Source organism: Vidua macroura, chromosome 6, assembly GCF_024509145.1.
Source record: "Vidua macroura isolate BioBank_ID:100142 chromosome 6, ASM2450914v1, whole genome shotgun sequence".
Classification (NCBI taxonomy): Eukaryota; Metazoa; Chordata; class Aves; order Passeriformes; family Viduidae; genus Vidua; species Vidua macroura.
The window spans coordinates 3,472,269-3,483,837 of record NC_071576.1 but is presented as its reverse complement, the minus strand read 5'-3'; the positions used below and the strand labels follow the sequence as shown (position 1 = coordinate 3,483,837).

General features: G+C 47.1%; 2 protein-coding genes across 3 annotated transcripts in view; one reads left to right on the top strand and one right to left on the bottom strand.

Annotated features, from left to right (window-relative positions):
- Positions 1 to 3,189: 3,189 nt before the first annotated feature.
- Positions 3,190 to 11,487, bottom strand: SOCS4 (suppressor of cytokine signaling 4). 2 transcript variants are annotated; one of them, XM_053980987.1, is made up of 2 exons: positions 11,381 to 11,487; positions 3,190 to 5,031 (listed from the first exon to the last, which is right to left on the bottom strand). In XM_053980987.1, exon 2 carries the CDS (start codon positions 4,928 to 4,930, stop codon positions 3,620 to 3,622), a length of 1,311 nt encoding a protein of 436 aa, XP_053836962.1. In that variant the 5' UTR covers positions 4,931 to 5,031; positions 11,381 to 11,487; the 3' UTR covers positions 3,190 to 3,619. The 2 variants fall into 2 exon arrangements, with proteins under 2 accessions (XP_053836962.1, XP_053836964.1); XM_053980989.1 differs by lacking the exon at positions 11,381 to 11,487 and adding an exon at positions 7,417 to 7,469.
- Positions 11,197 to 11,569, top strand: part of WDHD1 (WD repeat and HMG-box DNA binding protein 1) — a 28,169-nt gene continuing 27,796 nt past the window's right edge. Inside the window, exon 1 of the mRNA XM_053980984.1 lies at positions 11,197 to 11,256. The gene's annotated coding sequence lies outside the window, so the exon portion shown is untranslated. The remainder of the gene's footprint in view (positions 11,257 to 11,569) is intronic.

Sequence of the window (11,569 nt, the reverse complement as noted above, 5' to 3'; positions counted from 1 at the left end):
TTCTTCCCCCAACTGCTGTATTATATAGGTGTCCCAATTTTGGAGTACTCAAGATGTTTTTGGGGTAAGTGATGCATCAGCTCATGTCAAAACAATGTAGGCTGAATCCAGAATGACACTGAAACACGTGTTGGGGAATGATACCCCAAAAAAGGTTCTCTCCTGGCCTTTCATTTCGAAGGGACAAAATCTTTGCTGATTTGAAAATGTCCATGGCCTTCACTAACTTCTGAAGCACAACTTTCAGTCAAAATCTAATTTTTGTGGTCCTGCCATAAAAATAATGCTAATCCCTATCTAAAATTATGAGCTTTTTGCCTTAATTAGGAGCTTCTGAAAGAGAATTTTAATCAAGCAGACTGCAAATATCTCTGACGTCACTCCAGATCTTGAACCAGAAGCTCTTCCTTCCTACTGCAGCCACCCAAATCCCAGCCCACCATCCCACTGTGATGGGCACAGTGGACAAGGGCAGAGCAATGATGATCCCTACATTGCATCTGGAAAATGGCAGTGACAGGGTAAAATAGACTTAGCAATATAAAGCTGCCCTTGATAACATAGAGTTTATGCAAAAGGCAATGAATGGAAGCAGCACAAGATAAAAATTACAGAAAAAAACAGGGTGATTTTTCTGCCATCAGTCCCACAATTCCATTTGGATATGGAGGAAGGAAGATCTCAGCTGGGATAAGCCACTGTAAGTGTATCAATAAAGCCACGCTGATTTATAGCAGCTGAGAATTCGTCCTGGAGCGCGTTCATCCATGAGCGATGCCATGGATTGATGTGTTAGCATTTTCTCCCTGGAGACTTTGGTTCCAAACCTATTTAAAACCCAGTGAAAACAAACGGGCTGGTCTCTAGGCAGATGTCCCTGGAAATCTGTTTACATCATCACAGTGGCAGCAGCTCAGTGGAAAGGGCTTTATCTGCTCAGGTTGGGGGTAAGGGCAGGGTGGCAGGTCCTGCTGGAGCTGCATGGCAAAGCTCCCTTGGTAATTCCTGAGCAGCCACCTTGCAGGATGGATTTGATGTCCACAAATCTATAGGATTCTCTACCAGGTGAAATGAAAAGATCCAAACAGAAGTATTGCTTAGTCTGAGTCTACAATCTTGGAGCCAGACTCCACAGCACTGTGTTCTACTGCTCCTTGCCTGCACACAGATTCCCAAGGGATCAGTGATGGGTCCAGTCTTGTTCAGCTTATTCACCACCCTGGATGAAGGGACAGAGTGTTCCCTCAGCAGGTTTGCTGGTGATACAGAACTGGGAGGAGAGGCTGACACACAACAGGCTGTGCTGACACTCAGCCAGACCTGGAACAGGCTGGAGAGATGGGCAGGGAGGAACCCAAGGAAGTTCAAGCAGGGTGCCCCTATCCTGGGAAGAATGACCCCATGCACCAGCCCAGGCTGGGGGCTGAGCTGCTGGAAAGCAGCACGGTGGAGAAGGATCTGGGGTGAGCCAGCACTGTGTCCTTGTGGCCAAGGAGGCCAATGGAATCCTGGGCTGCATGAGGGAAAGTGTGGCCAGCACGTCGAGGGAGGTGATCCTGCCCCTCTCCTCAGCCCTGGTGAGGGCTCAGCTGGGACTGCTGTGCCCAGTTCTGGGCTGCTTAGTACAAGAAATGCAAGGAATTGCTGGAGTGGGCCAGTGGAGGGGCTGTGAAGGTGCTGAGGGGACTGGAGCATCTCTCCTGTGAGGAAAGGCTGAGGGAGCTGGGCATCAGCTCTGGAGAAGTGACAGCTGAGAGGGGAACCAATCAATCCATACAAATACCTTAAGGACAGGTGTCAGGAGGATGGGAACAGACTCTTTCCAGTGGTGCCCTGAGACAGGACAAGGAGCAACAGGCACAAACTGAAACACAGGAAGTTCCATCTGAATATGAGGAAAAACCTCTTTACTGTGCAGGTGATGGAGGCCTAGAACAGGCTGTGCAGAGAGGTTGTGGAGTCTCCTACTCTGAAGATGTCCAAAACCCACCTGGATGTGATCCTATGCTTGAGCAAGGGACTTGGATGAGATCCTCTCCAGAGCTCTCTTCCAACCCCAACCATTCAGTGATAACCTCACCCACAGGTCATTGCTGATTTTTTGATAGGAACCTTCACATGCATGAAATTAAACACATTTGTAATTCGGCAGGCGTGGGGCTCAGTTTCAAAAGCATTTTGAGAGGATACAAAGGCTCCCTGTAGTCCAAGGAGAGGAGACAATGTGGTTGTTGGAGTTACAATTACACCATCTCACATTCTTTTGGCAGAGGAGTTCCGGGCCCAGTTTGGGAGAGGAGATAATGCACGAACAGGGATCAGAACTGCAGGTCTCTGCTGCACCTCCTGCAGCTGCACCCTGAGGCCAGCCTGGAGTTTCCTGCCTGAACCCACATCCACTGAGTCTCGTGGGATTCCACCAACAACTCAGCAGCAGATCTGCCTATCCATGAAATGTAAGTAATGCTTTTAGGAGCATTATCCATGCATGGTTTTCCCGTACATGGAATTTGGCAGGAAGCCATTCGACCGAATGCTTCACATTGCAAGAAAAACCAGCAGACTTGTTTTCTTTTTAAACTATACTTATTAAAAAAAAACAAGCCCCCTACTAACAAAGTAGGAAAGTTATTCAGCATCACCTCAGGCTCAACCATGCAGAATCAGATGGTTAAATATGCAGATTTTAAAGGAAATATCTTCCTTCCCTCCCTCCCACCCTGTGCTTTATCATTTAAGCAGCGGCAGCTCCTACTGCAAAACCTGGGTATTTCATATAATGCAACAGTGAAACAGAGTTCCCAAGTCCAAGCCCCATCTATCATAAGTAACTACATGATTATCTCTTCCAGACACTGATCAAATCCCAGTTTATGAGCAGTTTGCTTTTTACTGCTATTATACAAAATGAAAAGCTCTTCCAGAACCCTGCTGCTCTGACGACGATGAGTCTTCCTCCTCTCCAACCAAAACCTTTTCAGGACCAGTTTATACATGTTTGTTCCTGCACTGAGTGTTGTCCTTAACTTGAATTGTTTTTCCTCTCCCTGGTATTTAGTCCCCTGATATATTTATAGAAAGATCATATCCTCTTTCAAACTTCATTTTGCTTGGAATAGTAATGTTAGAAATAGACTGACGAATTTACTGCAGTGGATAGGGATGGACAGACACACACACACACAGAGGCTAGAGCACTCATTTTAAAAGAAATGCAGAAAATACAGATGAGTCAATCTTTAGTTAACAGTGCATTATTTCAATCATGTCAGCAACACGTGTCAACTACAATAGAAAAGACAGATCAAGTTCAAAACTGGTTTTCAGGGGGTTTTAGATCTAATGACTATCCATCTATAGAAATACCAGAAAGCCTACCTGGAATTCCATAAAACTCTAGCCTAGGGACAGTACCAAAAGCCCACAATGAACATAATTTCTAAAAAAGAGAGCTGTGAAGACTCAAAAGTACATTTAAACAGAGACTAGTTTGGGTGGTAAATAATATGCAGAAAAAGAAAAAAATAATCAAGTCGCTATTTAAAAAAAAACCTAGAAGGAAAAGAGATTGAACATACTATTGTCTGTTTGGAGAAAATTTCTTTCACAAAAATATTTTCTAGCTTTGCTGCTCTGGTACATCAATCCTGAGCACTCTAACTTTTGACTTATAATGATATTCCTTCAGATACAGCTTCACCGAGGGAGGAATGGGAAGTGCATCGATACCATCATAAGTTGTACAGTTGCAAATGACTGTTCTACATATATGCTGGAGAGAGAAGGGAAAGGTCCTGTTCAGGGGAGTGGATAAAAGTGGTTCAAAGAACATACAGGAACTTGGATCTTTGTAGTGTTCTAGGAGTCCCGTGATGTCAGGAGAATGGAAGACACAGGGATCATGGGCATCGAAGCTGAAGTTGTGATTCCACTGCTCTATCCGGGCGTGGAGGGAGCGACTGTAGCGCCTGAAGCTCACGGAAAACAAATAGTCCTCCTGGGCAGAGTCTCTCAACAGAAACGTTCCCTCTGGCTTCCCTTCCAGCAGCGCCTCAGCTGCGTATTTATCCATGACTCCCCAGTAGCAGGGATTGTTATTGATCTGGAGGAGGTCTGGCACTAGGCAGTGGACATAATCAATCTGGGTGTGGTATTTCGGGGGCGTTTCCATCCGTAGCAGCTCGTCATCCGTTTCCCACTTGGGCTTGTTTCGTTTTCGAGAACTTGTGCACAGAGTTATGACTTCATCATCGGAGTCCATGTCGCTCTCATCCCTACTGCTCCTTGCCACCTTACCTGTCATCAGCTCAGGCCTCGGGTCACCCCGGCAGGAACTGCTGTCAGTGAAGTCACAGGACTGGGAGGGAGAGTCCATCCCCCCATTGGCAATCTCCTCGTCTCGCAGCTGATCCTCCCTTTCCTCGTGCTGGGATAAATCAGCAATTATCCATTCTTCTGCCTTTGGACTTATAGGGGCCGTGTGCCTTTTGATCAAGTGCCACCGGAAAGCCAGCTCTGAGCGCGGAGGGAAAGGACACTTATCCAGCATCAGCTCACTGATATGGATCTTCCTTTTGGATGGCAGTCCCGAGGCGTGCCGGCTGCTGCAGTTCTTTATGGGAAAGCACTGACCCACAGCATCCTGCAGCTTCTGTTTGAGAGACCGGCCCAAAAACCTGTGGCCACAGGACCGGTCTAGATCCAGCTCGATGGACGAGCAGCTGTATTTCCTCTCTTGGCTCCTTAAATTAGTCCCCGACCTTCCTGCAGCACTTGCTGGTTCGGCATCAGGACAATGCTCGCTTTTCTTGGACCAGGAGAGCTTCTTCCCACTCCAGACATACCCATCCTTTCTGTCTGCACTCCTGCTCCGGCTGCTTTTGGGCCTCACATCTGCGCTTTTCGCACTGCTGTCCTTGTTTTCTGCCATTGTGCCAGCTTTGCTTCACAAGCTGCCAGGAAGCGCACGCTGTGTTTCTTGTGGGGTTTTTCTACATAAGGAAGCTTCCTCGAGGCACTTTCTGGAAATATCTAAGGAAAAAGAAAACACAGCTCAGTTAACTGCTAGGCACGCACAGAGCACAACAGCAGTGCTGGTGGAGACAGGACAACAGTGACAATGAATTGCTGACCATGTAAAAATCGTGTGATTGAGGAGAATTCAGTACCACACCCCACAAATACCAGCCTGATCTCAGAAAAAGCTCTCTTAACCCTTCCTTGGGAAAAGCATCCTCCAGAAAAAAACTATTTTAACATATTTGTTGAGTTTTCATTCTGATTATGCAGCAGAGCAGAACGTTTTAGGTGTTGGCAACCCCATTGTGCCAGGGCCCGTTTCAAAAGGAAACCCTTCCTGGGGCAGGTGATACTGCTTTAGCTGTTTATGGAGCAAATTCTGCTGCATCTCTTCCAAATAACCTTTCAAGAAGGAACAAACCAGAACAGAAACAAGTAGGTCAGAGTACAAAGAACTACTGTACCTAGATGATATGCCTGTTCTCTACTAATCCACAGGATGGGGTGCCAGAGATCTTTTTCTTAACTGACACTTTTGGGTCACTTTCAGGATAAAAAAAAAAAAAAAAACAAAAAAAAACAAACCTAAATTTTATCAGTCACAGATTCTGTCAGTTTCTGAAAGCTGTTTTCCTCTGCCTTTTCAAAGGAAGGGAGCTAGGAAATACTGAGGCCCTAAGGGATTGAAATATCTGGGGCTTTACATACTGAAAAGGATTAAAACAATCCAGCCCCTTACTAAAAGCAATTTTAAAAGGCCGTGAAAGATGGAACTGCTTATTACTCATTAGAGAAGGAAGTTTACATTATTAAAATCAGTGTTGCTTTGAGACCTACGGTTGCTGATTTCATTTTCTTTTGTTTCCAAAGTTATATTGAATTCTCAAATAGATAAGAGGTTTCCTTTTGACTGCTGCACTTTGAAAAAAAAAGATGAAAAAATCCTCTTTTGATTACTCAGTTGAAAGTGGAGCAGGATTTTTTCAAGATACACAGATAGCAATATGGTATGGATGCTATACCCCCGAGGCATGGCAGGATGTAGAACTATTTCCCATCACTTATCACAATCAGGATATTCTATGATTCTGTGATGCTTCCACACCAAAACCATGCACAGCTCCTCTGTTGCACTGGGGCTTTTTTTTCAGCTGTGGGTTTTTCTGTGTTGTTTTGGGGTTTTGGACTTTTTTTACAACTAATTGACATGGTAAATAATAAGCAGAAAAAGAAAAGGGCATCCACTTCCTCTCTCCATTCAATCCATTCTCATCATCAGGATTAGCCAGCATGACACAACCTCTCTGCAGTCCCCCGGGGCTGCGCTGCGCAGGCTGAGTTCGAGCCTCTGCTTTCAGTAAAAGAACAAGACAGCCTTGCCAAAAGGCTCACATGCAATCTGTGGGCCAAATGCATCCCAGATGGAACTTTCACCCAGGAATTTTTCACATTGCATTCCTTATTTAAAACCCACAGACCTGAGAGCTGTGGGGGAAAGGAAAAGGCAGGGGAAGGGAGGAGATGCAGAAATGTAGAATGAAGGTAAGATAGGTTCAATATTGGAAATATGCTGGGAAGAAAAATGGCATCAGAGCAATGCAGATGAACATCACCTCACTGGTACCAAGAGGAATCACAGGAAAGGGTCCATATTTCAGTAATTACAAATCAAAGATTAAACTAAAGATTTATTTTTCTTCTCTCAGGGTTTTGCAAATTGCTTTTCAGTGAAAGTATGGCAAGACACAATAAAGACAGGAGAAAGGAAACATGTGCATATGAGACTCAAAACATGTTTATTTAGACCAGGATTCATTGATTGCTTTTGGAACCTTGATATTTTTCATCCAGCAATACCTAGAGCAAAGCACTGAATTTTCTCCACAATTCAAAAAAAAAAAAAAAAGAGGGAAAAAAGCCATCTCATTTACCCTGGTGATAGTCTGAAGTCACTAAAGACAAAAAATTTTTAGATTCATCCTGTAGTAAAATACATTAATTGTCTATATATGGGATTTTTAATTGGACAGAGAGATATCACTGAGGTTGCAAAGTCAAGTACTTAAAAATTAGGATATGACAGTTTGTAATTGCTTTTGAAACCTTCAATTATCTCATTCTGCTCATCCAGCCCATATAAGGAATAAGAACATGCAGATTTTGGGCTTTTAATTAAAAACTGGAAAACATACAAAGCCCAGAAGTGCCTCTTATCTCCTAACTTCAGCCTTCCAACTGAAAGAAGCTTGGGTTTTATGGAATTTCTGGGCTGCTGTTGTATTGAGCTGTAAAGCCACCTTCTCCTTTGTACCTCTCTCCTGTCGTGAATCATTAGTGGTACCTGAACCCTGAAAGAGAAGCTGGGGAAGCAGCACGTGATGCTGCAAAGCCACGCACCATTAGCCAGAGCTGCTTCCCTGGGGTTTGAAGGGCTGCTGGAGCCCAGGCGCCGCTTCTGCCACGTCAGAGCAGGAATTGCTAATCAGACAGAACACTAGAGCTGTGAAAAGAGCAGGGAACAAATGAATAAAAAAGGGATGTCATCCTACTACAGCTAGGTTTGAACCTGACCGCGTGTTAGAAAGGTCTGTGTGCTGTGGGAGAGCTGCCTCCCAAATCCCACTGCTTGGCATTACAGCCAGGGATCACACCTTCACACCCTTCTGGATCAGTGATTCACAGCCCCACCAATAAAATGGGGAGCAAAAATAATTAAAGTGTCAGGAAGAAAGAGGCATAAAGGGCAGGGAAGGCTTTCAGTGCTCTATTACCACTTGGGGCCATCCATCTAAAGCAGCTCTTCCTTTCACTGCAGCATGCAAGGGAAATGCCACGTACTTCCATTAACGGCTGGAGAGCTGCTGGAAGAGCAGGACAGGAGGGCAAGGATAAAAGAGAGGGAACACAGAGTGTACTTTTCCCTAGAGGGGAAGGTTAAATGGAGGAGTCCAGCACTGTGCAGCTCACACACATCAGGTCTGAGCTCTTTTTGGGGAGAAATAATGAGTGTTCTGCCTGCAAAAGCCTCGTCCTGCACGGGGACACCTCAGGCATCTCCGATGACGGCAGATTTGACAAAAGCCTTATGCTGGAAACCCTTTCCCCTAAGGAAACAGCAAAGATAAAGACACATGGGGGGATGAGCAGAGTTCACTTCGGGCCATGGGACCCGGCTGGTAGTCCAAGGTTACCCAACACTGTCCCTGAGGACAGGCAGAGAGCTGGGTGGCTTTTGCTGTTGGTTTTGTGCTCCCTCCTTCAGAGGTTCCTCTCTCTTGTCTGCAGACAAAGTGCTTTTTCTTTCACGAGCTGATGCCCCTACCCTGAGACTTCAAGCCCAGACTAAAAACAATATCCAGCTGCTGTTTGGAGGGATAAAAATACCCCTCCTAGCCAGGGATAAGCTACAACTCACAGCTGTGATAAGACAGCGACAGCCTCACCATACGTCTAATCAATAACTCCAATACCATACATGTAGACAGCCTTTTTTCTTTTCATTTATTCAATAAATACTTGAACAGTGAACTGCTTTAACCAGATACTTCTGTCCTGAGCTGCTGGATCCTTGCCTCTAGCCCAACAGTCCTCTTCATCGAGCTGCTTCCCTTTCTGTATTAAGAAGGAGCAGATGGTGGGGGGTCTCCAGCCCGACCTCCCACTTGGACTGGGATTGCTGCCAGGCATGGGCTCAAGGGGAGCCATGGCATGGCCTGGCCATGTCCTGAAAAGCTCCCAGGATGAAGGTGCCACCACCTCTCTGGTGCTCCCACGCTGCACAACCCTCCTGGTGCAGGAAGTACTTGGAAAAGTTGTCTGTCCAAGCACACGAAGCGTTGCTGTATTGTTCCTCTAATTAAACAACAAAAGAAGGCTCACAAAGAACAATGAATCAATTTTGGAATTGTTATGGAAGTTGATTTTGTAGAGCTGATAAAATCTTGAGAGAGAAGAGCAAGCTGCAATAAACTGGAGTACTTTTTCTTTCATAACTTACATAGAAGTTATTTTAAAACAAAATCTCACTGGTCACAAGCTGCTTTCATTAATTTCACCCAATTAGATTTTGGCCACAAGACCACATTTTAAAACCTGACCGTCCCAACTTACTAAGGATAACAATAAATCTCAGTTCCTTTGTCTTAAATTATTTTTCTTCAGTTCTGGCTTTACTTTGATTTATGATACCATCTAAAAATACCTAAGCTCGACTCCAGAGGCCTTCACAGCAAATTAAAGCAATTATCACACATACACACAAAAGAAAAAGACTTTCTAAAGGTACCATTGGCAACCTAAATATTTCTTCCTTGGAAATACCCTTGATTTATCCCCAGAACTGCAGGAGGAGGGGGGTCGTGCCCAGCTAACCCAAACACAGGGGATATTTTATTCACTCCCGGGAGGTGGAACTGAACTGGCAGCAGGTGCCGGAGGTGGGGGCTGCTCGTATCTCCTGCCTTAATGAAGCTCTGCTCATGTGTGGCAGGAGAGATGCAGGCAGCGCTTGGCAAACCGCAGCAGCCTCTCCAGCACTAAATCAGTGAAAGCTTTATGGTCCATGACCAACACTCCGTGCTCCACCCAGAAACCGAGGGGAGCAGCGATTCCCGGCTCCCGCCCCGCTCTGCTCACACCTAATAATCAAGCCAGCAAGCAGCCCGAGTTCCCAACACGATTTAAAGCCGAACTTTGCATTTGGTGCCCTGTCACTTCGGACGCGACAAAGCCACAGCGCCTGCAGTCCCTTGGACAAGTGACCACCCCTGGAAAACCTCCCCGACAAACCTCCCCCCAGTTTTCCCGTGCTGTTCAAGGAGTTATCCCAGCAGGCAGCACCTCCAGACAAGGAAATTACGTTGTTACATAGAAGCGAATGTAAAATGGCTTTTATACTGCAAAACGCTTTAGGTGCAGTTTCTATCAGAGATTCCGAAAATTAAAGTGATTAAGAAAAATAAACACATTTGACAGGCATTTGTCTCCATCCCAGGCAGCGGCTTGCAGCAGGAATAGCTTGGTCTTCCCACTCATCTGATAAGCAGTTCAGCTCCGAATCATTTCTCTAGAACACATTATCCTCGCCAGAAATCACGATTTACTGAAATATGTAGGATACACCCATGGAAAACATGTCTCTACACAGCTTCCACGAGGTTTAATAACGAAATCTGGCCATATTTCTATATTTTTTTTTTTACAGAAGTGTGCCTGCTTTGTAATCCTGTCACTTATTCATTCATGAAACTACCAGCAATGTGTTAGAGAGAAACACATTTCCAATATAAATAAATCACTCTGCTCACCCCAACAACCAATAACCCCGCTGCAGAGCAAAACTGAAGATAAAAGGGCTTTGCCTGGAAGCAATTTTTTCTTAGAAACAGGAATAAACTGGGCCAGATCATTAAGGCTACATAAAGGGAAAACAGATAATGCCGTTTTTCCCCTCTTTATTTCAGGTATGCTCAATTCTAGCATTTTTTTTAATCCTTCAAGAAATAAGCCAGGATACTTTCTTCCTATTTTTCAGCCAAAAAAAAAAAAAAAAAAAGCTTAAGGATTTTTTGCAGTGCAATCCCTACCTGCATGACTACCACTGCTGTCAACTCCACCTCGCATCAGCATGGCTGGAATTCCAGAGTAATTCCATAATGACCATAAGGATGTCCCAAGGGACAGGTCCTGCGGCTGGGTGGGCGCAGCCCCCTCGCTGTTATGGGGGTGCTGCCCAAGGGGGGGGTGAAGGGCACAGCCCCTCATTTGGGCTTTCCCTGCCGCTCCTGTGCCTCTGGAGGAGCTGCCATTAAATCCATAAGCAGAAGGATAAACTGGGAATATACGTGCCCTATTTGTGTTAGGGCACATACGTCGGGCACGGGGTTTTTCAGTGGAGAAGTAAACGGACCGAACTCCCCGGTGACAGAGCGAAGACCCTGGACCGAATCCCGCCCGGTGACAGGAGACCCCGGACTGAACGCCCTCGGTGCCAGGAGACCCTGAGCCCCCCGGGCACTGACAGCGGCTCAGACCGCCGGCCAAGCCCCCCGGGGACAGCAGACCCGGAACCGAGTCTCCCCCGGTGACAAGGCTCAGCCCCCGGGTCGAGTTACCCCGGTGACAGCAGAGCCTGGAACGGGGGGCAGCGCTGACCCCGGTCCGAGCACCGCGGAGACAGAGGGCGGACCGCAGGCCAACCCCGCCACCGGTGACAGGAGACCCGGTCCGAGCCCCCCGGTGAGTGACAGGGGCGCAGCCCCCGAGCCCCGCGATGACAAGAGACCCCGATTTCCCCAGCACCGCTGCTCAGCCCCGCCTGCCGCCCCTCAGCCCCGTCCCCGCCGGCCCGACCCCAACTCACGGTGGTGCGGCGGGCGCTGCCCGCGGGGCCGGCGCTCTCCGCCGCCTCTGTCCCCAGCCGGGTGCCGGCGGCTCGGCGGGCTCGGCGCTGGCAGCCGCGGCCCCTCACCCGGCCGCCGCCGCCATCCCCGCTGCCGGGGCCGCCCCGCGCCCGCCCCGGCCCCGCCCCGGCGCTGACGGCTCGGGCCCA

Bases quoted from the DNA above. Each gene is read 5' to 3' on its own strand.
- SOCS4 (XM_053980987.1), bottom strand. From the start codon at position 4,930: ATGGCAGAAAACAAGGACAGCAGTGCGAAAAGCGCAGATGTGAGGCCC.